Below are 23,299 nucleotides of genomic sequence, written 5' to 3' on the forward strand. Positions count from 1 at the left end.
CTGATATACAGTGCACCAAGTGTCTGGGAGGAGAAAGGGAGAGACTTATCTTTCCTTTTCCCACAGCCTATTGCTGCTACCAGAGTGGAACCCCCAGAAGTGCCAGCCTGGAAAGAGAAAGGAAGGAAGGAAAGGAATTTGAAGATCTAGTCTGGACAGTGAAGATGGTTTGGGGACTTTTGGTGGGAGTATGGGAGCAGGCTAGGCTGAATGTGAATTGACTCGGAAACTAAACGAGCTATTTCCAGAAAATTTGGGAAGTGGCTTGCGTTGCTTCTAAGTCAATCCAATGAACATGACAGGTGTCTCAATCAGATCTAATCTGCACCCCTTAGCCACAATCCAATGTGTTCTTGCCTATCCTTAAATACCTTTTAGAAAAGACAATGCACAGGATTTCAATCATAAATGTATGTCTCTACTGAGTATAATTTTTAATATAATTTTGAGCCGTTTTTACATAATTTCTTTTTCTTCTTCTGAATTGGTTTAACTCTTTCATTTACTCAGGAACCCTAACTAGCATATGGAAAGTTGTAGAACGTGGGTGCTGTTTCCACTTTGCAGCAGCACCTTGCCTAGTCCCTTGCTTCATGAGATGCAAAAGCAATGCTTTCCTCACCATTGCTGGAAGTATTGAGAGTGAGGGTTCATGGCAGAAGTGAGAAGAGAGAAAGATACTGTTTTCGCTTTGTTCTCACATGTGACTCAGTAAGGATATGTGGCAATTTAGCCATTAATGGTTGTGTCAGAGAAATTCTACACCTACGCTACAAGCAATGGCAATTTTCTCCTTTGTGAAACACAATACATAAATAAAATACTTGCCAACGCCTGGGTCTTCAAATGTTCCTAAAAAACCCCGAGGCCCCGGGTTTCTACAATTGGCATTTTAGTTTCAAATATATTAATGAAATTACCATTTGATGTAAGCACAATGAAATTTTCAGAGGGCAATGCAGAGATGTTACTCTCACCAGTATACTTTTGCTCCGTGCTGAAGACAGAAACAAAAGAGCCTTAATCCGATTTACAAAGTGAAAAACAACACTGAATGCACTTTTTTTTTGTCAGTAGGGGAGAAAAGGTCTCCAGCTGGTTCTCATCTCTGTGCCATGGCTCTTCATTTAGTTTACACTATTAAACGCAAAAACTTTCCTTTCATCTTAACTGTTACAGTATGCCTGAGAGTAGATTCTATCTTGTAGCATCCTTGATAGAGTTTCAGAATTTGGCAAAACATCATGCCTCAAACTGGTCATGACCATATGGGTAGTAAATGTATCCAACATTTTTTCATTGGCGCCTACATCATTATGTCTTGTCACTAATGGTTTCTCAGTTTTTTTTCAGTAAATTGTTGCATATACTGTGGTTTGGAGCTGCTGAGGTTAAACCCTGCATTTATCTGTGTGCCGCCAAATCCTTTTATGGAACTTTTGTTGTTATTGCTGCTGCTGCTAATAACCTAACATCTTAAGAGAGAAGAAATTCAGAGAAAAAGCAACAGGGGAGAAAGAAACTCATTGTTACCAGACAGCTATCACACAAATACCAAAGTTTAGAAGAAGAAGACAGTTCAAGAAGGTATTTACACGAACAAAAATTCCCTATAAAAATGACGATTGCAGAACAGAAATGAGCAGCATACCTGTTCTGTCTTCATTTTGTGAGTCACACTTCCGACGTAATTCTGGGATAGTCTTGAGGGAAGTTACTGAATACTAAAAAACAAAAAAAATCACATTTGCTCAGTAATTTTGTTACGAAATCTAACCACATTATGAGTAAAGTGGATGCCTCATTTTAACGATGTTGTGCAGTACCCAGTGCTCTGCTGGAGGCTTAGAACAAAGGTGCTATTCCCCCCCCCTCCATTTCAGCACAACATAAAAGTGCTACTTAAGGACATTTGCACTCTGCTGCCAGAGGAAGATAGTGAACAAAGGATTTTTTAGAACAATCTGACCCACAAAGCCTGGCAGATCAGTCATCTAGTTTCCCTATCATGGAAGCAAAGCCTCCCTAGCTGTGGTATGTCACAGAAACATAGAATCATAGAATTTTAATAATAATAATAATAATAATAACAACAACAACAACAACAACAACAACTTTTTGTTTATAACCCGCCCTCCCCAGCCAGAGCTGGGCTCAGGGCGGCTAACACCAATAAAATTACAATAAAACACAACAGGGGAAAACAAACCAACAAACCCAGTTTATTAAAATACGGGTTAAAATACAATTTAAAATGCAGCCTCATTTTAATAGTAGCCCATAGATCAAAACCATAAGGGGAGGGAAACATAAGGGTCAGACTGAGTCCAAACCAAAGGCCAGGTGGAACAGCTCTGTCTTGCAGGCCCTGCAGAAAGATGTCAAGTCCTGCAGGGCCCTAGTCTCTTGTGGCAGAGCATTCCACCATGTCGGGGCCAGTACTGAAAAGGCCCTGGCCCTAGTTGAGACCAATCTAACCTCTTTGAGGTTCGGGACCTCCAAAGTGTCGTCATCTGTGGACCTTAAGGTCCTCTGCGGAATGAATTAAGTACTTAACCCGAGGTACCACTGTGTGTGTGTGTGTGTGTGTGTGTGTGTGCGCGCGTGTATATATATAGTTTGCCTAACATATGCTTAGACTCAAATTTCTATCTATATGTAATTCTCTGAAATGTTAGGATCCTACAGAAATTATTCCTTATACAGTAAATGTATACAGGGGAGAAACCAGTTTCTCAAAGAGTATTATCACAGCATACATACATTTGCTGCAAGGGGGCACACCTGATGTTAATCAACAAGCTATTCATTGGATTCACTCTTAAAGCAATGTCAAATGTCTGAGTAAGCAGTAATAATTTCTTCATAAACTTGTGGAATGCCTTCATTCACCCATATGATCCAGCACTGTAAAAAGAATTTTCCCACAAACAAAATTCTGTAGGTAATTTAATATTGATCCTCGTGGTCCCTTTCAAAACTGAATGCTACACATCACAAAAATGTTAATTCATGCCAACACTGTTCTCAGTGCCAAAGGTACTCATTATACCTTTGACAATAAATACCTTTCTGCACATTAGTAACAGCAGTCTGCAAAGCCAAAAGTCATAGGTAGGAAAGAAAAAAAATTATAATATTTTTGAGATTATATGGTGATATAATGTTCTTAAATTTAGGGATATATTTAGACATGGCAGAGAAAACTGAATTACTTGGAAAACTCCAGTAGCTTCCCACATAATAGCCGAAGTGTTCTATGCATGGCTTTGCTGTTGGAACTGATAATTTGCCAATTATATGTCAAAATCAAATGATTCAGTCAGTCTCAGGTGACCAGTTACAGAAATAACTTACTTGGCCGATTCAAATGAAGCTGAATTAGCCTGTCACTCCACAGCTTTTACCTAGGACACCCATATTTCATTAGATTTCTTTCCTTTTTTGTTCTTGGGTTCTGTTGACCTGAATCTGACTGCGCCTACTGCTAAGTCTATGGGACTTTTAGCTCTAAGAATCTGAGACCAGAGTCCATTTACTAGATTTTATATCCGTAGTGAAGCAGCGACATAGCTACTGATCAGGAATGATGGGAGATGTAGTTTAGCAGCAACTGAAGGGGCACAAGTTCCCCATTCCTGGTGTTTAAGACTGCAAGCCTGGGCAACCTTTCTTAGGGTCTTCAGACCCTAAGCTGGGGTGAATCATGGGCCATGTCATACCAAGGGAGGCAATGGCCAGATTAAAAAAACAAAAAGTGGGGCAAGTCCACTTTTTGATGATAAAATCCTAGTTCTCTTTCCTAAGAAGGTTGGGAAATAGTCTATGGCCCAACACCCAGCCTGTAGAACACTTGAGAAAAATCACCCAACATCCAAAATGGGTGGCTTACTGTAAAAAGCTAACCATAAAACGTTACACAACAGAAGCTAGCAACCGAGGATGAGTTCAAAACACCAATGTTTACAACAGTACCAGAAATTTCACAAACCTTAGAACTAAAGAAATAAAAATGTCGTCACATGTTCACACACATATTGAGCAATGTATTTTTGCATTTCAGCAGTGAAAAGGTACCAGGAGAAAGAGAAGCATCAGGTCTCCAAGGAAAACGCTAACTTCTTGAAGCCAGGTGGTACAGGTTGAACTGCTACACAATTGGCAAATCAATTACAAGCAGGCTTTTTATACCCCATTGAAATGTGTTTTGTTAGTCCAGTGTTTCTCTCTCTCTTGGAATGGCAAACCATTCCATTTTTAACAGCATTAAAATATATTCAGTTCCCTACGAAAAATCTATTAAACATGCTATAAATTTGATTGTGCTTCTAATGGCGTGTGTTTGATTGCACTAGCAGATTTCCTTCTGCTCAGCTCCTGTCCCAAAACAAAATATGAAGGCTTGAAATTTCTGCCTTTTCTATCAATACGATGAACAGGATTTTCAGCTGAGAAAAACTATTAAGGCGCCAAGAGAGAACATTACTCACTTCTTTCCCAGGCTACTAACAGGGAACACTTCTTTCCTTGGCTCCTGTCTTTGTTCCATGGAGAGTGGCTACTGATCAGTCTTGACATTGAGTTTAAAATATTACTTTTTCTGTACCTATTTCATCTTATTATTGAGACACACTCTAGCCAACATGGTACCTTCCCAGACGTTGATAGACAACAGCTCCCATCAGCTCCAACCAAGCTAAGCCAATTGTCAGGGATGATGGCAGCCCTGTTTAGAGAAGCTTTTAATGCTTAATATACTATCGTATTTTAATATTCTGTTGGAAGCCACCCAGAGTGGCTGGGGAAACCCAGCCAGAGGGGCGGGGTATAAATAAATTATTATTATTATTATTATTATTATTATTATTATTATTATTATTATTATTATTCAATGGTGACTAATTCTGATGAATACATTCTACCTTTGCAGCGGATGATGGTATGCTTCTGGAAACGGCAGGAAGGGAAAGTGCTATTGTGTTCATATCCCACTTTTGGTTTCCCTGCAGGCATCTGGTTTGCCTCTGTGAGACAGGATACTGGCCTAGGTGGGGTACTGGCTTAAACCAGCAGGCTCCTCTTACCTTCTTATAACAACACCTATAAGGCACCACATTGGCTATGTCTGCACTACAATTTTATTTAACTGAACATTTGGGTGAAGCTTGGTATCTCATCATCAAAGGAAGAAACAGCAGGTCTAGTATGGACAATGTCTAGGCACAGCAGATATTGAATAAAGTTTTACTCAAGGTAGACCTATTCAGTTGAATGGACCTAACTTAAGGTAAAGGTAAAGGGACCCCTGACCATTAGGTCCAGTTGTGGCCGACTCTGGGGTTGCGGCGCTCATCTCGCTTTATTGGCTGAGGGAGCCGGCGTACAGCTTCCGGGTCATGTGGCCAGCATGACTAAGCCACTTCTGGCGAACCAGAGCAGCGCATGGAAACGCCGTTTACCTTCCCACCGAAGCAGTACCTATTTATCTACTTGCACTTTGACGTGCTTTTGAACTGCTAGGTTGGCAGGAGCAGGGACCGAGCAACGGGAGCTCACCCTGTCGTGGGGATTTGAACCACCAACCTTCTGATTGGCAAGTCCTAGGCTCTTTGTCCCACAGCGCCACCTGTGTCCCCGGACCTCACTTAGTCATGCTCATTAATTTCAGTTGGTTTACTCTGAGCTAAACTTTTTAGGTTATTATTTTGGTTGTTCAGCTACTATTTATTACTATTTCCAATAGTGGACTAGATGCTGAAACAAACATTTGGCAGACACTAACCGAAGGTAAGTATTTCAAAATTAATGAATTTCAATGGTGCCCAGAACCCACGGAAATCAAGCTTTTATCCTTACAATTCAACAGTATGCAACTTTAAGAAGATAGGTTAGCGGCAGTAAGGTAGCACATGACAAATTAGCAAAAACCAGACAAGAATGTTTTTTTGGAAGTAGTTGGAATGTTTTTGGAGGGAGTCGTGATTGTTGCTGCTGGTTTCAGATCTGCGGTTATTTCCCTGCAAATCTGTGAATTTGCAACTTTCGAACAAAACATGAATAAACGTGACAGAACATATCTATACCCCAGAAGGAAGTCCACTCAGTGGGACCAGAATGCAAATGGCATAGATTTTATTTACAGAACTCAATGATGACACATTAGAGAGAGTAGGATGTTTTATCAAAAGTAACAGAAACTGTTCTTTAATCTAACACTGATAGCAGCCTGAAGTTTATTTATTGAGACCTGTATTTTCATTACAAGCTAATCTTGCCTGTGATAGTGGAAGCTGAAAATTAAGAATAATACTGTTCTTATGTATTAAGCATATTTAAAAAAAACAACCAGAAAGCATTTCACAGCATTCATTATTAACCCATTTCTGAAACTGACACTAAAGGTAATTATTGAGGCACAATGGGAAAGTCAAGAAGAGGTTACACCTTCTTTGTTTTATGCTGCTATAAAAATTGAGCCTAGAAATATGCTCTGGGACATGTCGCTATACCCCACAGTGATAAAAAGCACAGTTACCTCAAATAAATTATTCTTTTGAGATTAGATCACAGTCTAATGAATTTGCAATCTTAGCCTGCCTTCATTAATAATCTACATAAAGATAGTCAAAGTTTAAAATACAATTTAGGAGAAAATGGCGTCTGAATAAAGCAGCTGAAACTTTAAAAAATGAACAATATCCCTATAAAGGCCAGAATAAAACATAAATTCAGCAATCATATGTCTAATTCCCTCGCTAATTAGGCATTTAACACACATTTGGTTTGGAGCTTTTATTGGTATTCATAAAATAGAATAACCTATAGTCAAGATCTCATTAGGGACATTGGAATAAGCTGCATCATTAGTTTCGGTAAGAACTGCAAAGTATGCACCATAGAATGATAGCATTTTAATAATGGCATCACAATTGATTACTGTATTCAGATCCTCCAGGCATATTGCTGGCTTAAATAGATCCTTAACGTCCCTTAGAGATTGGTATAATACACTCTCAGAACTGTTAACCTTTGTAGATTCTAGGAAGTAGTGTGAAATAGGGGGTATAAAATAGGAAAATGTAACAGCAGCAGAAATATATGGAAGTGTTGTTTATTCAGAGTGCAATTCAATTTTATCCCCTAGGCTTTCCATATTTGGAAATTATAGTAATAGCAATATAAACACTACAAGGCTTAGGCTGCAATCCTAACCTGATTTGCCTGGGAGTCAGCTCCGTTGTGAGTAGACATTGCTAGGATCACACTATAAGTTATGAAACTGATCCATCCCAGGGCCTCCAAGTGTCTCAATTTTCCAGGGACATCCCCCATTTACAGAAGCTGTCCCAGTTTCTGATTTGATCCCAGAATGTCTTGCTTTTCCTTAGGATGTCCCTATTTTCATCAGAGAAATGTTGGAGGGTATGGAGTTATCTGACCCCTGAGCCATCTGAAGGCAGCCCTCTATAGGGAAGGCTTTTTAAAATGTTTTATATATGTTGGAAGCCACCCAGAGTAGCAACCCAGTCAGATGGGTAGGGTATAAATAGTAAACTTCTTCTTCTTCTTCTTCTTCTCCTTCTCCTTCTTCTTCTTCTTCTTCTTCTTCTGGAATAGGACGTCCCTATTTTCATCAGACAAATGTTGCATACTTTAAGCAGATTCACAACCAGGGCGTCATATGTCATCCATACCCTGTGCTTAATGCAAAGTTATTCTTGGAATGGGTGGCAGCCCTGCTTTTGGAGTGTCTTTGGATTCTTGCACATTTGAATATGTGAACTGGTGATGACTTTTCAAGACTAGCCTGGGCCCAAGTGGATATATTGCAACTGGATTTACCCAGGTATTTCAGAAGAACATACTCAGGCCTTAAATAATATGTGAGGTAGGTCTTTAAGTCTTCAATGTGTTTGTGTTTGTGTGTGTGTGTGTGTTTCTATCAACCCATCAGTACCACAACTGAATCTCCTGTTGCATTAACTGAACTCAACCCTAAAAACAGAATATTGGTATGTCGTGTGGCATGGCTTCAGTGATATAAGCTGTTCACAATCTGTCATGAAGACGTACACAACACTGCATGCTTCTGGAACCTCATATCGGCAGTCAGTGCAGCTCCTTCAGCAGATACCATGGTATCAAGAGGATACCCCCAGTCAACAATCTTCATTCCACACTAACTGCGACTTCCAGGCTAAGTCCCACATAGAACACATTGGAGCAATCCTGTCTTGAGGTAACCATTGCCAGCACCACAATGATCAAGCTATCTTGGTCCAGGAATGGTTGTAGCTGTCTCAATGGCTTCATATAGATGCAAACTAGCATTAAGGACAAAATAGTGCTCTAAGACACCCCATAATATACAAAAAATCCTGCCACACCTTTATTTTCTCTTTTTCAGGTCTTCCACTCATTTGGTGAAAATGATGGAACATTTAAGCCGAAAACCAAAACAACAGAAAGACTGTATTTCATTCAGCAGAGAAGAAAAAAGAAAAGCCTGATAACTTACAGATATATCATCACTAAAATCTATTTCATCCAAATCAAGGTATTCAGGTGCTTCCATCATTCTGCTATGCACATCTTCATTGGCTTCGTTGGATAATAAAAGTCCTATTTAAAAGAGAAAAAAGAAAGACAAAAATTAACACTGTACACTTACTAAGGGGTTGTATTCAACATAGCACTAAGTCCTGTTAGTGCAATAATGACTGCAAGTGTAATGGGACTTTCCTGTTCTCTCCTTCCGTTGAGCAGCCCCTAAATGTGTTTAGGGGTTGTCCTAATCCTGTGGAACAGAATTGCAGAGGGTGAAGGTGCACACAGATGGAGGAGAGAGAGCAGTCCCATTGTACTAGAGGTAATATCGCCCTAGATTTCTATTCCTTCCTTCATCAAGGGAGATTTCAGAGTCTGTAGAAACAAATTATAATACAATAAAAGCAAAAAAAAAAAAAAAACACCACAATTCAATTGAAAGTGGGGTGGGAAGAGAGATCTCACAGCATCTGTCTGTCCCAGTGCAGGCCTAATAAAATAATGTGTGAAATGTCTGGCAGAACAGAAGAAGAAGAAGAAGAAGAGTTTGGATTTGATATCCCGCCTTTCACTCCCTTTAAGGAGTCTCAAAGCGGCTAACATTCTCCTTTCCCTTCCTCCCCCACAACAAACACTCTGTGAGGTGAGTGGGGCTGAGAGACTTCAAAGAAGTGTGACTGGCCCAAGGTCACCCAGCAGCTACATGTGGAGGAGCGGAGACGCGAACCCGGTTCCCCAGATTACGAGACTACCGCTCTTAACCACTACACCACACTGGTGTGGGATGTCTTCAGCTTCTACCAGAAGATGGAAAGTGTAGACACCAACCAAACTTCAAAGGAAAGGATGTTCCTAAACTGGGGTGCTAATGCCAACAAGCCCTCTGGTGAGTCTTGGTTCCTCTGAGCTCATTCAAAGATGGTATAACCAAGAAGGTTCAGTGCTAAATATGTAGCCAGGGCAGTTCTTGAAAGACTTGTGATTTTGTTTCATGCAGAAATGCCTCTCCAAACTCTGGCTGCTGCACTTTGCACTAGTTGCAGTCTTTTAGGATGCAACCACATCCAAAACACACCACCTTCATATTTTCCGGTCCCAGGAACCACAAAGTCGCAGCGCCTCCAACTTGTCAGTTTGGTTTATTGAACCTCATCCAGCCCATTACCATCCCCAGATACTGAATAAGCATCTGCACAGCTTCATCTGATGCAGATAACACAAAGAAACAGAACTAGATGCCATCTTCCTATTGAAGAATGCCTGGATTTGCCTCAGTTCTATTCAGGATCAGCTAGGTTTTCGAGGATTCTTGATGCACACTCTTGGCTTACAGATAATGCATAAAAAAACCTCTTTCTAAGATTCAAGTGTAAACATTCAACTCAGGGAATTTCCTGAAGCTTGGTCATACAAACTCAACAGACTGCACAGCAATATTTTTCTCAAGGCCTAGAAATGTCCTAATCTGTCCCCTGCAGCCCAGCTTCGTAGCAGCACAATTAACCAGAGTGTTAAATATTTAGGGGCTTTTGAACAGAGATCTGTCTGGATTAGGATCCAGGGTTTGGACAAAAAATAGGCTGCTTGGCCAGATGGTTTGCAAAGGTTTGCATCTAAAACAATTTTACTAAAAGTAATGGTTTGATAGAAAAGAACTTTTTGTGTATGTCTCCACAACATGGCCAAGTCAGTTTGAATGCTGAACATGCACGTAAATTGTCTTGTTTTACATTTGAAGTCAGAGAAAAACATCTGGAGAAAATGCTACATGGGAATGTTATAAACTTAACAAATACACACCGTGCACCAGTCGCCAACTTTGGCAACATAAGTGTGAGACTTAACCTCCCTTCGCCCCAAAGTATACAGGCACAAGACTTTTTATTAAAAATGGCATTCAGGCATCATGGTTCTTGCTTACAAGAGCCTTGCATATGGCTTGGTGATTTATTTTTCAAAGTGTCCTCCATGCTTCATTAAGGAAGACATGTAGCGGACACTATTCTTTGGAAGTCTTCAGTGAAGCAGTCCTTGCACAATTCTGCTTTTCAGAAGTTCCAACAGTGGCAGCACATTAGGCACCCTCAAAGCTGATTTCTTCCGTGAAGAAGCATATCACTCAAGTGTGTCCAGTTGATTGCTCATCTTCTCTGTTTTTAAATGGCCATTCCAGGACTCTTTTCCAGCTTAGAAGGGGGATGGGTCTAAAATCACAACTCTTATAAACCTCACTTCTGCACTTTAAGCACGGATTTTAATCAAGATTGAAAGTGGTGTTTCGGGACTACATGACCTTTCCTTCCATTTCCATTTTCCTTGCTTTTTCAGTGTTGTGGCAACCCTATTTCAACTCAATAGGTACATTCTGAAATACTTGCTCGCAAGTTTTACTCAGGCTGTACCAATTAAAGTATAATTGGGTCAGTAAGGTTAGCTACCTAAAACTGAATTGGCCAAAAGTCTAATGAAGACATGAAAGGTGATGGCACAGAATAAGAACCACTGTTGCTGTTCAGACACAACAGTAAATTATTATTTACTATTAAGTGTATGAGTCTTCGGCTTGTGGGCTCTCCACTTTCCTCTGCTCCTCTCACATGGCTGCGAGATTACTGAAAGCTTTGGTTCTATTTTGAACTAACCATGGCTACTCATTATATCCAAACCCAAACTGAGTTTGACCTTGACTATCTTTAAACCATGGTTTATGATCTTGGATTGTTTCCCTAAACCAGGGTGTCCGGGCTTGGCTGTAACAAGTAACCCTGGTTAATTGAAAATGGAAGTGAAAGCTTTCTTCCTCTTTATGCACTAGATGAGAAGGGAAGGGAAGCACTCAGGCCTTGAGGCTTCTGCAAGCAACACTAAAATGTTGTTAAGCTGCCACGGGCATTTGGGCATACGCGCACAAACTTCTCATCACATACTACAGGTTTGCTGATTCACAACATGCACATAATTAAGAGCATAAGAAAAGCCTGTTGGATCAGGCCAATGTTCCATCTATTCCAGCATCCCATTCTCACAGTGGCCGACCAGATCCCTGTGGGAAAATTGCCCACAGGAATTCAAGCCAGCTGCTCCGCAACATACACAGGATTTCCACCCACCAACTGGGTGAACTGACGCTCATTTTCAAAGGACTAAATTTACATCAACAATGTGAATGAAATTTACTATTAATTTAAAAGACTAAGAAGAAAGCTTATTATTATTATTGGGACAAGTATAATCAACCTTAAGGGTGTTTTTTTTGTCCTGCAATTGTGTATCCTTTGCAGCTACAAGGCAACAGGAAGTATGTTCAAGGAACTAAACAATCACATCTAACAATGGTAAAGGAACAGCTATGAGTCTCTGTAACCTTTGTGCGTGTGTTTAATCACAATGCAAGGAAAATGAGTGGAGAGTTGGCCAATTTAAATGTTGTGAACAGCTAGGTCTGAGGGTCGGGATATGCTGACGAGGTGTTGATGGTAAAATGGGTTATGGTTAAACTACAGCGGTACCTCGCTTCAGGTTACATACACTTCAGGTTACAGACTCCGCTAACCCAGAAATAGTGCTTCAGGTTAAGAACTTTGCTTCAGGATAGGAACAGAAATCCTGCTCCAGCGGTGCGGCAGCAGCAGGAGGCCCCATTAGCTAAAGTGGTGCTTCAGGTTAAAAACAGTTTCAGGTTAAGAACGGACCTCCGGAACGAATTAAGTACTTAACCCAAGGTGCCACTGTATCTGTTTTGTAATTCCCACATCATATGTGGGAATAATCAATATGTTTGTTTGGCCCTCAACCAAGGTTCCATCGTGACAGCAGAATCTTCCTTGACTGGCAAGCAACTCGACTTGATCCAGCAACTGCAGGAGGAAGGCTTTATTTTATTTTATTTTTTGGTCCTAGGCAGAAGGGAAGGAGCATTGCTGGCCCTGAGCTTGCCCAATGTTGTGGTTAAGAGTGGTAGTCTCGTAATCTGAGGAACTGGGTTCGCGTCTCTGCTCCTCCACATGCAGCTGCTGGGTGACCTTGGGCCAGTCACACTTCTCTGAAGTCTCTCAGCTCCACTCCCCTCACAGAGTGTTTGTTGTGGGGGAGGAAGAGAAAGGAGAATGTTAGCCGCTTTGAAACTCCTTTGGGTAGTGATAAAGCGGGATATTAAATCCAAACAGTCTCTTGAGTTGAAATCTTCAGGTTTTCACCTAGGAGGGGTAGGGGGTTTCAATGAGAGCAAAAGGGATTTCAGTAGCAGAAGCAATATTCAAAGCAAGTCTCCAGGGCCTGGTTTTCCCTGAGCATTTAAAAATTAAACTGCAAAGCAGAAAAGAATCATATATTTGAAGAGCATTTGTTCAGTTTCATACCCCATACTACAAACAGAGAAACAGATGCTTTGGATGGCGATTCATACTTGGCTTGGGAAAGCTGTCCTTTCAACAGCCTTCCTAAATGGCTGCCGTGAACCCACGGTTTTACATCCCAAGATCAAAAGGATGAAGCAACTGAATCAGAGGACGTGTCAGAGTTGGAGTAGGAATTGCTCACAGTACAAAGCCCTGCTTTCCCAGAAACCCCTACTCACTAGGAGCCCATTGCTCTACCATCCAGTCTGAGCTGAAGTCCTGTTAAAGTCTAGTGTTGTCTGTTTATGAAGCAACATGCAGGCCTCTTTGTCTGAGTTCCACACAGAGCTATCCAAGGTACTGCCTCAAACTTGAACTTTGCATAGCTTTTCTGTGTTGGAAACTGAGCTTTGCCTGTAATTGCTTTGCTGGGAATGGAACTTGCCTTGCCTGGCGTGCCCTGCCAGAACAAGAATTCTTGCCCATCCCTCCTACTCACACTTAGCCTGTTTGTACTGCAATCTCCCGAGACAGTATATTGGTATCCCTGTTATCATCTGAACCCACAGAGGGGAATTTGTTTGTGGAAACTCTGGTTCCTTGTGAATGACACCGCGATTGTTAGAAATCAAGCAGTATATTTCTGTTGGGGGGGTGGGGGGGTAATTTACTGAACAAAGGTGAATCACAAATATATGCTATAGTGCCCGAGTTATGAAAATAATGCTATAATCAATAGCTTACAGAACTTCTCTGGGAAGGAAATTGCAGCCCCTTATTACTTTATTAATTATTTATGTACTCATATTATTTTATCTAAATTTGCGATAAAAAATGTATTTCCACTTTAAAAAAGAGCAAAAAATATATCAATGTAATATAAAACACTTTATTGCTTGTGCAACACATTACAGCATAAAATATATAGCCACTTAAATAGGTGTTTAAGGCTTTGGGGGAAAATCACATTACTTACATTCTAAAATAGAATGAAACAGATGCGGCTATCATAATCCATTCTATACATACTCCATGCCTTGCACATTATAAAGCACATTTTAGGATACGTTTTGATCGTAAATCATGGGCACAACGACTGCGCACTTTTGCAGAGATTGGGCAATGGCACCAGGCTCCATGCCACCTGTCAATCATGGCCGAGCAGGAGAATGCAGCTCCAGGGTGCTGACACCAAACAACGACTGAGGAATGCCAGAGAGAAGAAGATCTGCTAGGTGATGCCCAGCCATGTTAACTGCCTCCACAACCAGCACATACATGAACTGATGCTGTGTGCCAAACTAGGGGCAGAGTATCTCTGCATCTGAAGTATTCCTGAGTAGAACGTTACAGTGAGATCTGACCTAGCCACAGTCATGTATGCCTTGGGAACCAGTGCTATATATTTTTTAAAAATAAGTTATGCTCCAGAACTCACTATGAACACTTCTCTCGTTCTCTTGGAATAGCAATGGCACCCACCTGAGAGATGCCGGAACACCTGTTGAAATTGACGCCATGCCTAAACCATTGGATTGAGGGTTGGGGAATGAGCTCATAATAGAATATATGTATATCATTATACAATAAAGATAGACATTGTCTTTGTTTCCAATTCCCACATTCTCTTTTCAGAGTCCCTTTGCAAAAGAATTCTGGCTGCTAGGCATATGGAGACACAGGAGCGATAGCTGACACAGTTACCTGTTTCTTCTCGCTCTTACAACAGAGGCACCTTATCCTCACTATTAGTTTGTAGTTAAGCAACATAAGCACATAAGGGCTGATAACTGAGTATCCTGAAGACAGGACTGTCAGGACTGGTGGACCAAAGTAATAAGATCTAAATTTCTTCAGGCAGTAAACCAGGCAGAAGTAAGATACCCAGAGAGAAATAATAAGAAATATTAATAACAGAATGAGTTTAGATGCCCTGACGACCTCAAGTTCAATAGCATCGCCCCCAATCCATATGCCACCACACGTTGCCATCTTGTGTTTCCAAAGGAGGTATACTATTCGGAATCCAGCCAGGAGCATAATTAGCAGTGGAAGAAGATCAATAGCCACTAGGAAGATTTTTCCATACAAAATCTCCATCAGGTCATTTCTGTATTCCGTCTTACATTCAGCATATATCACATTGCTAAGTTGCTGGTTGGTTTCATTTTCTGTATACAGCTTTCCAGTCCTCGCTGTATACAGTAACAGTGGACAGGATGCTGCAGCGCCCGCAACCCAGAGAGTAGAAATCAGCACCATGTGACACGTCAGATGCTTTCTGCATGCAGCTTCAACTGGTGGATGCACCACTCGACACAATTTAAAACAGTGGAGCAAAGCAATATATAACGTGAACCATATGGCTTCAGAAGTAGTAAAATTTGTTAGGAACATGAGAACTTTGCAGCCGGCTGAATCCAACGCCACAGCAGAGGCATAAACAATCTTCAATACATTCACCGCCAAGTTGTGTATAAGATTTACCCATGCAAGACTGAAAATAAGTGTGAATGAGGTTCGCAACTGGTCATCGATGCATCTCCTTGTGCAAAAAATCAACAATATATTTCCAGGAACACTGACGGCAATCACAATAGCGCAGGCGACAATCTCCAGTGTGCCGACACACGGGTCCGTGTCCCTTAGCCAATAAAGTTTCTCCATAACTAATCTGATCCGCAAAGATTTTGGACTTTCAGAAGCCTCATAAAAATGATTCCCAAGTTCAAAGGCTTTTCCCCTCCTGGTGAATGTTCATATTATGTATCATGCCAGAGAAAGGCACATACAGCAATCAGTCTCTTCACAGTGCACAAAACTGAAAAACAAAGCCAAGCCAATGTTGTTTAAGCACATGCACTCAAGTGACCTTTATTTGTCTCATGTGGTGCCATCGTTACGAACAATCACATAAGCAGCATTTAATGAAAGGGTACAGAAATATGGCAACAACCTGGAAGCCTGCTGGCTTAAAAACATATCTCAAGATGCAGATCTTTCCAGCGAATAATATAACAAATCTCTCAGACATAAGGTAAAAGAAATCTAGAAAGCCCTATGAAAACAAATTGAAAGTTTATAGATATTTCTTTAAAAAGTTGCTTTTTACTATCTTTATTCTGAAATACACTCCACACACACACACACACACACACACACACGTATAAAAGTTATATTTTAGACTGTGCCAACTGAAAATCTTGTCAGGGGAAATAAAGCTTACTTATTAAATAACCATTGAATACATACATAAAGGGGGGGGGACTGACAAAAGCTTAACTATTGCAGAAGCCAAACTTGTTGTAATTCTTTCCATTTCCTTGGAAACATAATTTTACCCAGGAGTTTTTTTTCATCTGGAACTCACCGCAACTCAGTTCCAGCACCTCTCAGGTGGGCACCATTGCCATTATAAGAGAGTGAGGGAGGCATTCATGGTAAGTTCATGCACCTCTTTTTCTAGAAAAACAGCACTGATTTTGCCATTGACAAAAGACACAATGGGTGTAAGGTGGGGAAGAACAGATCAGCCTGTTTGGAGTCCCAGTCAGATTTACACAAGTTAATTCTTATGTTCATTCTGTCTCATTTCAGCATCTGTGATTTTTTAAAACATACACAATTATTATTTTTTGCATTTTTTGAATATATTTCTTCAGGAAATATGCCTTTTTATGTACAGTGGTACCTCGGGTTACAGATGCTTCAGGTTACAGACTCCACTAACCCAGATATAGTACCTCAGAACTTTGCTTCAAGATGAGAACAGAAATGGCACGGCGGTGCGGCAGCTACGGGAGGCCCCATTAGCTAAAGTGGTACCTCAGGTTAAGAACAGTTTCAGGTTAAGAACGGACCTCCAGAACGAATTAAGTTCTTAACCCGAGCTACCACTGTATTTTATTCTAAAATCCGCATTTTGTAGGCTTTTAAACTCAAAGTACATAGTTTAGTGAGATATATTTCAATATCCTTTTTCACATTTTTATCTCCAGGTGCCTTCACTACAATGAAAACCTCTGCCAACACTGAGTGGAATATTTAAGAATCAACAGTGGAGCTTGTAGAAGGGCTGCGACGCTCCTTGACTTTCTACACTGTGGGTTGTATTCAACTAACTTTTACTCAAAGTAGACCCATGGCTAACTTAGGTTCATGAATTTCAATGGGTCTCCTCAGACTAAATGTTAGGTCTGCACAACCCAATACTCTGAAAGCATCAGAACATCTAAAAAATACAGCACCAATATTTTATGAAGATCAAAATGTGGTAAGTGCTAACAACAGCACTGATTGTATTTTGTGTGTCTATCAAATTATATATACATATGTACTGGATTAGAAGAGTGAAACAAGCGGTATTGCTTTTTACTGCCTTGTGTAATGAGGTACAATGATGATATAGAGCCTGCATTTTAATGTGGTAAATGCTAAGTATCTCAGGATTTCATTATGGCTGCCGGGGATTAATTTGAAGTTTGTGCAGTGAGTAAAACAATTTACCTATCCACACAAATCGGGAGGTTTTTAATGTTTGATATTTTATTTGTGTTGGAAGCTGCCCAGAGTGGCTGGGGCAATCCGGTCAGATGGGTGGGATACAAATAATAAATTATTATTATTATTATTATTATTATTATTATTATTATTATTATGTCTCAGCCCAACAACCTCTACCGCTGTTCAGCCAACAGCAGCAGTTGTGCTTGTCAATTGCGTTTGTGAAGCTTATCTAATGAAATGAATGAAAACTGCACAGTATCACCGCTTAGAATGTTGTATACATTCAAGGAGATATGAAGTGCTCATAAATAACTCTGGGACGGGAGCCTTACTACAGTCCAGTAGCATCATGACAGACGCTTTTTAATTAGAGTTCTTTTTTTCCATGCAATTGTACATCAGAAGTATGAGAAGAACAAAAGCTCTGAGATAAACAAGCTTCAGAAACCGAGAAAATGCCTTCTATTAGGACAAAATATATAACAAAAAGAGATTTTCTCTTACAGAACTTGAGTTCCTTTGTTACCCTATCGTCACAGTAACTGGTGAGGAGGGGGGAAGCAATTGTGTCTCCTGAGAGGTTAACCAACACAGAAGTGCAGCTTGTATTGTTCAGATCATCTGTTCCCAGTCTATAGCAGTTCAGGAAGGATGATTTTCAGTGTATTTCAGAAGGCACAAATCTAATGTTAATTCTTTGGCTCTAGTAAATGCCTGGGAGAGAAATCCCTCAAGTATTTATCAGCTGTGAGCGGCTTTTTGATAAGGTTTTGCAGTGAATTATTTTTCTTTGGTAAGTGTCAGTCTTATCCAATGTATGCCATATTGAAAGCTCTCTTTGAAGCTTTGAACAAAGATTAAAGATGAATATGTGTTTTCCGACGAGGGCTGGGGCTTCATTTTTTAAAACGGCAACCAACACAATGATATAGCTTTTCACCGTCTCCACAGCTCATAGAAAGCAAACCTTTCTGGCTCACTCGTGTGTGTTAAACTTAAAATGCTACTGCCTTTTTTAAGAAGAAAAGAAAAAAAGAACATGGTTATAAACATTATGACAATGAGAAAGAGCTGCATTAAATTTTCTAGTTCCGAAGGGTCTTGCAGGAGCAGTAACACTATTTTGCCCATGCAAGGCAGTCCTGCCAAATTCTTCCAGTTTCCCCTCTGCCATGCCCCATTACACACCATTTCAAAATGTCTGTCGGCTGCCAGGTGGAGTTTTTCAGAGAGCAGGAGATGATAGGAGAGACCGGGGTGGAGGAGCTAATAGATCTCTATTGTGCAAGCAGTAGTGCTGCTCATGTATTTCTAGATCCAACCCTCAAAGTGTAAAGCAATACCAAATATATCATGCAAAATAAACATATTGCATGCCACCCCAATCTCTGAGTGGTGCGAAATTTCCAGGCACTTACCCAGGGTTTCCTCAGAGTGAGGGACAGTGGAGACTATGGTGTCCTTATGATATATGATTTATTTACACATACAGTGGTACCTCGGGTTAAGTATTTAATTCATTCCGGAGGTCTGTTCTTAACCTGAAGCACCACTTTAGCTAATGGGGCCTCCTGCTGCTGCCACACCGCTGGAGCACGATTTCTGTTCTCATCCTGAAGCAAAGTTCTTAACCCGAGGTACTATTTCTGGGTTAGCGGAGTCTGTAACCTGAAGCGTATGTAACCTTAAACATCTGTAACCCGAGGTACCACTGTATATACAACCTGAGCCTATGATGGAGAGGCTCACAGCATTAACATCCCAAAAGGTATTGCCTCTTCTATAGCCACAGCCTTGCATTGAAGCAGAAATCAAGTATGGCTCTCCTTCTCATGCTTTTGCTTGCAGCCTGCTTCCAGCCCAGTTCTCATACACATAACCTCTGTCTATTGTCCTCACTTCTAAGCCAGCACACTCATTTGGCCTCTGGCACAGAGCAGATGCCTGTTTTCTTTGTCCATGGAAGCAATGACAAACCTAGACAGCATCTTAAAAAGCATTGACATCACCTTGCCAACAAAGGTCCGTATAATTAAAGGTCCGTATAGTTTCCCCAGTAGTGATGTATGGAAGTGAGAGCTGGACCATAAAGAAGGCTGATCGCTGAACAATTGATGCTTTTGAATTATGGTGCTGGAGGAGACTCTTGAGTGTCCCATGGACTGCAAGAAGATCAAACCTCTCCATTCTGAAGGAAATCAGCCCTGAGTGCTCACTGGAAGGACAGATCGTGAAGCTGAGGCTCCAATGCTTTGGCCACCTCATGAGAAGAGAAGACTGCCTAGAAAAGACCCTGATGTTGGGAAAGATGGAGGGCACAAGGAGAAGGGGATGACAGAGGACGAGATGGTTGGACAGTGTTCTGGAAGCTACCAACATGAGTTTGACCAAGCTGTGGGAGGCCATGGAAGACAGGAGTGCCTGGTGTGCTCTGGTCCATGGGGTCACGAAGAGTTGGACACGACTAAACAGCAACAGAGCAGATTCTTTTCTTATGCTAAAGACCTATACTTAGGGGTCATTATGGCCCTTGCCTGGCTACTTCAACAATGGACCCCCCCCCCCCAAATCACAACAATATAAGTGACTTTGTAATACTGAAATTTGAATGGCTCCAACCCATCAACACCTCAATGACCAAGATAAAGAGCCATATTTTTCAGAAATGCATTCTTTCCCAGAGGACTTGAGCCATTTGCATAAGACATGTTAATTTTGCATAATTACAAGGTCCCAGAGTTTACAACCCCATTATGTAAGAGACTAGGCAATTTTCCAGTTTGGGGCTGCACGTAGCTTTGCTGTTATTTAAAATCCATTTCCGAGCATAAGATTTTGACTCTATCCAGCTACCATTCAACAAGCTTTTAACTTCAGGTGTAAAGGAATACCACGGCTCACGTTTCGGATCTGCCCTGATTCTTTTGCCAGATGCTTGAACATGTTTCAAGATATTCTTCAAAAAGCCCTTCTCCCAACAAGCCATGGTTATATATTTACTTTTGTTTATAGTCATATTTATGGAAAACAGCACTAGTGTTTCAACGAGCAGACCCAAGAAAGAAAACGGAGATGTCTGTTTGCCCATTTGCAGAGATGATTTGCTATTAAATGTGTTTTGCTACAGTTTCATATATTCAAACAAAGTGACAACCTGACATACTGCGACACTATTTTGACAGTAATATGCTAGATAAGGATATGTAATGCAGTCTCTGGAGCATTGATTATTCTGTCTTCTAGAACTCCCTTTGCACAATCCCTCCCCACACCCCCCACACCCCGTCAAAATGATGTAAAATAGTGTTGTTTCTATTAGATGTCATCTGCATTGTCTGGCTTTTCTCTCATTGACTAAGCATCTCTGTAGCACCAACTTATTTTATTCATTTTTCCCCTTCTTGTTAACCATGTATGCCAAGAAAAACATATGGTACAGGATGAGTTATCTGCTCAGTCAACTCATATAAAATTTAAAGGGAAGGGTTAGATGGATTTTCACTGTCCATGCATGAATCTGAAGCAGCACTTTTGTCTAAGAAAAACAAAAAGCTAGCAGCGGGGCCGCTAAAATAGTGTGATTGATTTCAGTGGAGGAGTGAATTCTGGGACTGGGATTACCTTATCCCTTATCATGTTTATTCAGAAGTTTCCTTAAGTTCAAAAGTTCATAGCTGCATGCATATAATGATCTGGTACTTCTGAAGCAAGCCAGAATAAAAGTCATGGTTTCAGTCAGCACACAACAGCTATCATAAAACACACTGCACAAGTGATAACAGATCACCTTCCAGATTGCTTTTAAAAAACACACCACACAGAACACTTATAAAGTGACTGATAAGGAGAGTGATAGTCTATTCCTTCCAGGAATGCTTGGAGTTGGATCACCATTATATGATGTAACACCTCAGCAAGAGACAGTAAGATGAGGTCTGGCCTGCAGTTTGATGGTTCCTCAGCATACAAGAATATTTTTCAGAAGTGGTTTCACCACTGCCTCCTTCTATACTGTAGGGCCTGTTCCCTCTCCCTGGAAAGCACTTTACAATTGCTCTGATGCAGCAGATCAGACCTTTTTCTTTCTTTCTTTCTTTGCAGATTTAAACACTAATCGTCTGGGTTGAAGCACACACAAAAACAGAACTTTCACTGGCATGGATGTAAGTGGTGTTATCTGCAAAGTGCCTTGCAAACCACAATGACTACAGTGGTACCTTGGTTCTCAAACGCCTTGGTACTCAAACAACTCGGAACCCAAACACTGCAAACCAGAAGTAAGTGTTCTGGTTTGTGAACTTTTTTCAGAAGCCAAATGTGCTCCGTTTTGAGTATTATGCTTCTGGGTTGAGTGCCACACTTCCGTTCTGAGTGCCACAATTCCATTTTGAGTGCCACACTTCCGTTTTGAGTGTTACGCTGAGGTCTGTCTGTTTTTGCTATTTATTTAGCGTTTTCCATTTGATTGTGTGGAATGCAGTTCAGCTACTGATTGATTGTGTGACTGCAGTACATTGTTTATTGCTTTCATTTTATGGATCAATGGTCTCGTTAGATAGTAAAATTCATGTTAAATTGCTGTTTTAGGGGTTGTTTTTAAAAGTCTGGAATGGATTAATCCATTTTGCATTACTTTCTATGCGAAAGCACGCTTTGGTTTTGGAACGCTTTGGTTTTGGAATGGACTTCTGGAACAGATTAAGTCTGAGAGCCAAGTTACCACTGTACTCTGGAACTCTGATTGTAAATGACCCCCAACCAGCAGAAACAGCTCTGCTGGATGAAACTGCACAGAAATAATGTAAACCTTTTCCACCACCAGTACTGCCTTTCACTGCCATGAAGCAGGCTTTAAAATGTCCAGCCCATGTCCAGTCAGTGTGCTCTGAATCTTCCTCCTTTGCTCTAAAACTTCCTTTGTCACTGCTGCTTCGTAAGCCCCAGAGATGCAATTTTTTATTCTCTTGCCTAACAAATTTGTACCCTGCCTTTCAAGACCACAAGACAAAATTAAAAATAAAACAAAATTTAAAAACAATACAAGTTTTAAAACAAGCAACGAAACAAAGTTATTAGAAAAAGAGAACAGTGTACAAAATAACTAAAAGGCCATTATAAAAACATTCAGGAAATGCCTAAGTGAAACAAATTTCAGTATTCAGGGTCCGTTTAAACAGAGCAAAGAGGGGTCTTGTTGCAAATGTATGGAGAAGCTACAAAGATGTTGGGTTTTTTGTATTAGAGGGAGTATCTATGAGTAATTTAGATCTCTCCCCATGACACCCACTTATTCCAGAGCCCAGACAGAGTCAACAGGACTGACAAGTACATCGGCAGGGAACTATGCAAGCACAGTCAGGAAGTCAAATGGATTCATCAGCCTCAGGGGGCAGATGAGAGAAACCAGCCAGCTCTTACAGTGCTGATCTTGTTGTGGGGAGAGGGAGTGAAACATCCCCCCACCCAAAAAAAGGTGAGCCCGTGCTGCCTGACCTCAATGCTACATACAATCATACCTCATGTTATGTTTGCTTCAGGTTGAGCGTTTTCAGGTTGCGTCCCACGGTGACCTGGAAGTACCAGAAAGGGTTACTTCCGGGTTTTGCCGCTCTGCTCAAAATGACATTACACACATGCGCAGGAGCGGCGAATCGCGACCCGCGCATGTACAGACGCATGTTGCGTTCTGCTCATGTTGCGAACGGGCTTCAGGAACGCATCCCATTCACAACCAGAGGTACCACTGTATATGCTTCCTTTTCCAAGGCTGTCTCTGCATCAGTGGAGGTGGGTGCTGGAATCAGATCACAGACCCAACCTGTGCACACCAGCAGTGCCATTGAACCAATGCTGGCATCCTGGCACCTGGAAGGATTCAGAATTCTCGACACAGTGCAAGAGTCATGCTG

General features: G+C 41.0%; 2 protein-coding genes across 7 annotated transcripts in view; both read right to left on the bottom strand.

The window, feature by feature from the left end:
• The window catches only part of SNCAIP (synuclein alpha interacting protein), a 126,606-nt gene that overhangs the window by 53,343 nt on the left and 49,964 nt on the right, over positions 1 to 23,299 (bottom strand). For 5 of the 6 annotated variants that reach the window (XM_081880390.1, XM_081880393.1, XM_081880389.1 and 2 more), the window contains exons 3-4: positions 8,519 to 8,622; positions 1,652 to 1,724 (exon numbers count right to left, since the gene is read on the bottom strand). In XM_081880390.1, the coding sequence (XP_081736516.1) occupies positions 1,652 to 1,724; positions 8,519 to 8,578 (133 nt within the window). In that variant the 5' untranslated portion in view covers positions 8,579 to 8,622. Of the gene's footprint in view, positions 1 to 920; positions 995 to 1,651; positions 1,725 to 8,518; positions 8,623 to 23,299 lie in introns of those variants that run through there. The other variant, XM_081880395.1, reaches the window with a different exon arrangement.
• On the bottom strand, positions 14,537 to 15,879 carry LOC309352408 (uncharacterized protein). Its single transcript, XM_081880834.1, has one exon. It carries the CDS (start codon positions 15,549 to 15,551, stop codon positions 14,547 to 14,549), a length of 1,005 nt encoding a protein of 334 aa, XP_081736960.1. The 5' UTR covers positions 15,552 to 15,879; the 3' UTR covers positions 14,537 to 14,546.

This window comes from Podarcis erhardii (genome assembly GCF_964252035.2).
Source record: "Podarcis erhardii genome assembly, chromosome: 11".
Classification (NCBI taxonomy): Eukaryota; Metazoa; Chordata; class Lepidosauria; order Squamata; family Lacertidae; genus Podarcis; species Podarcis erhardii.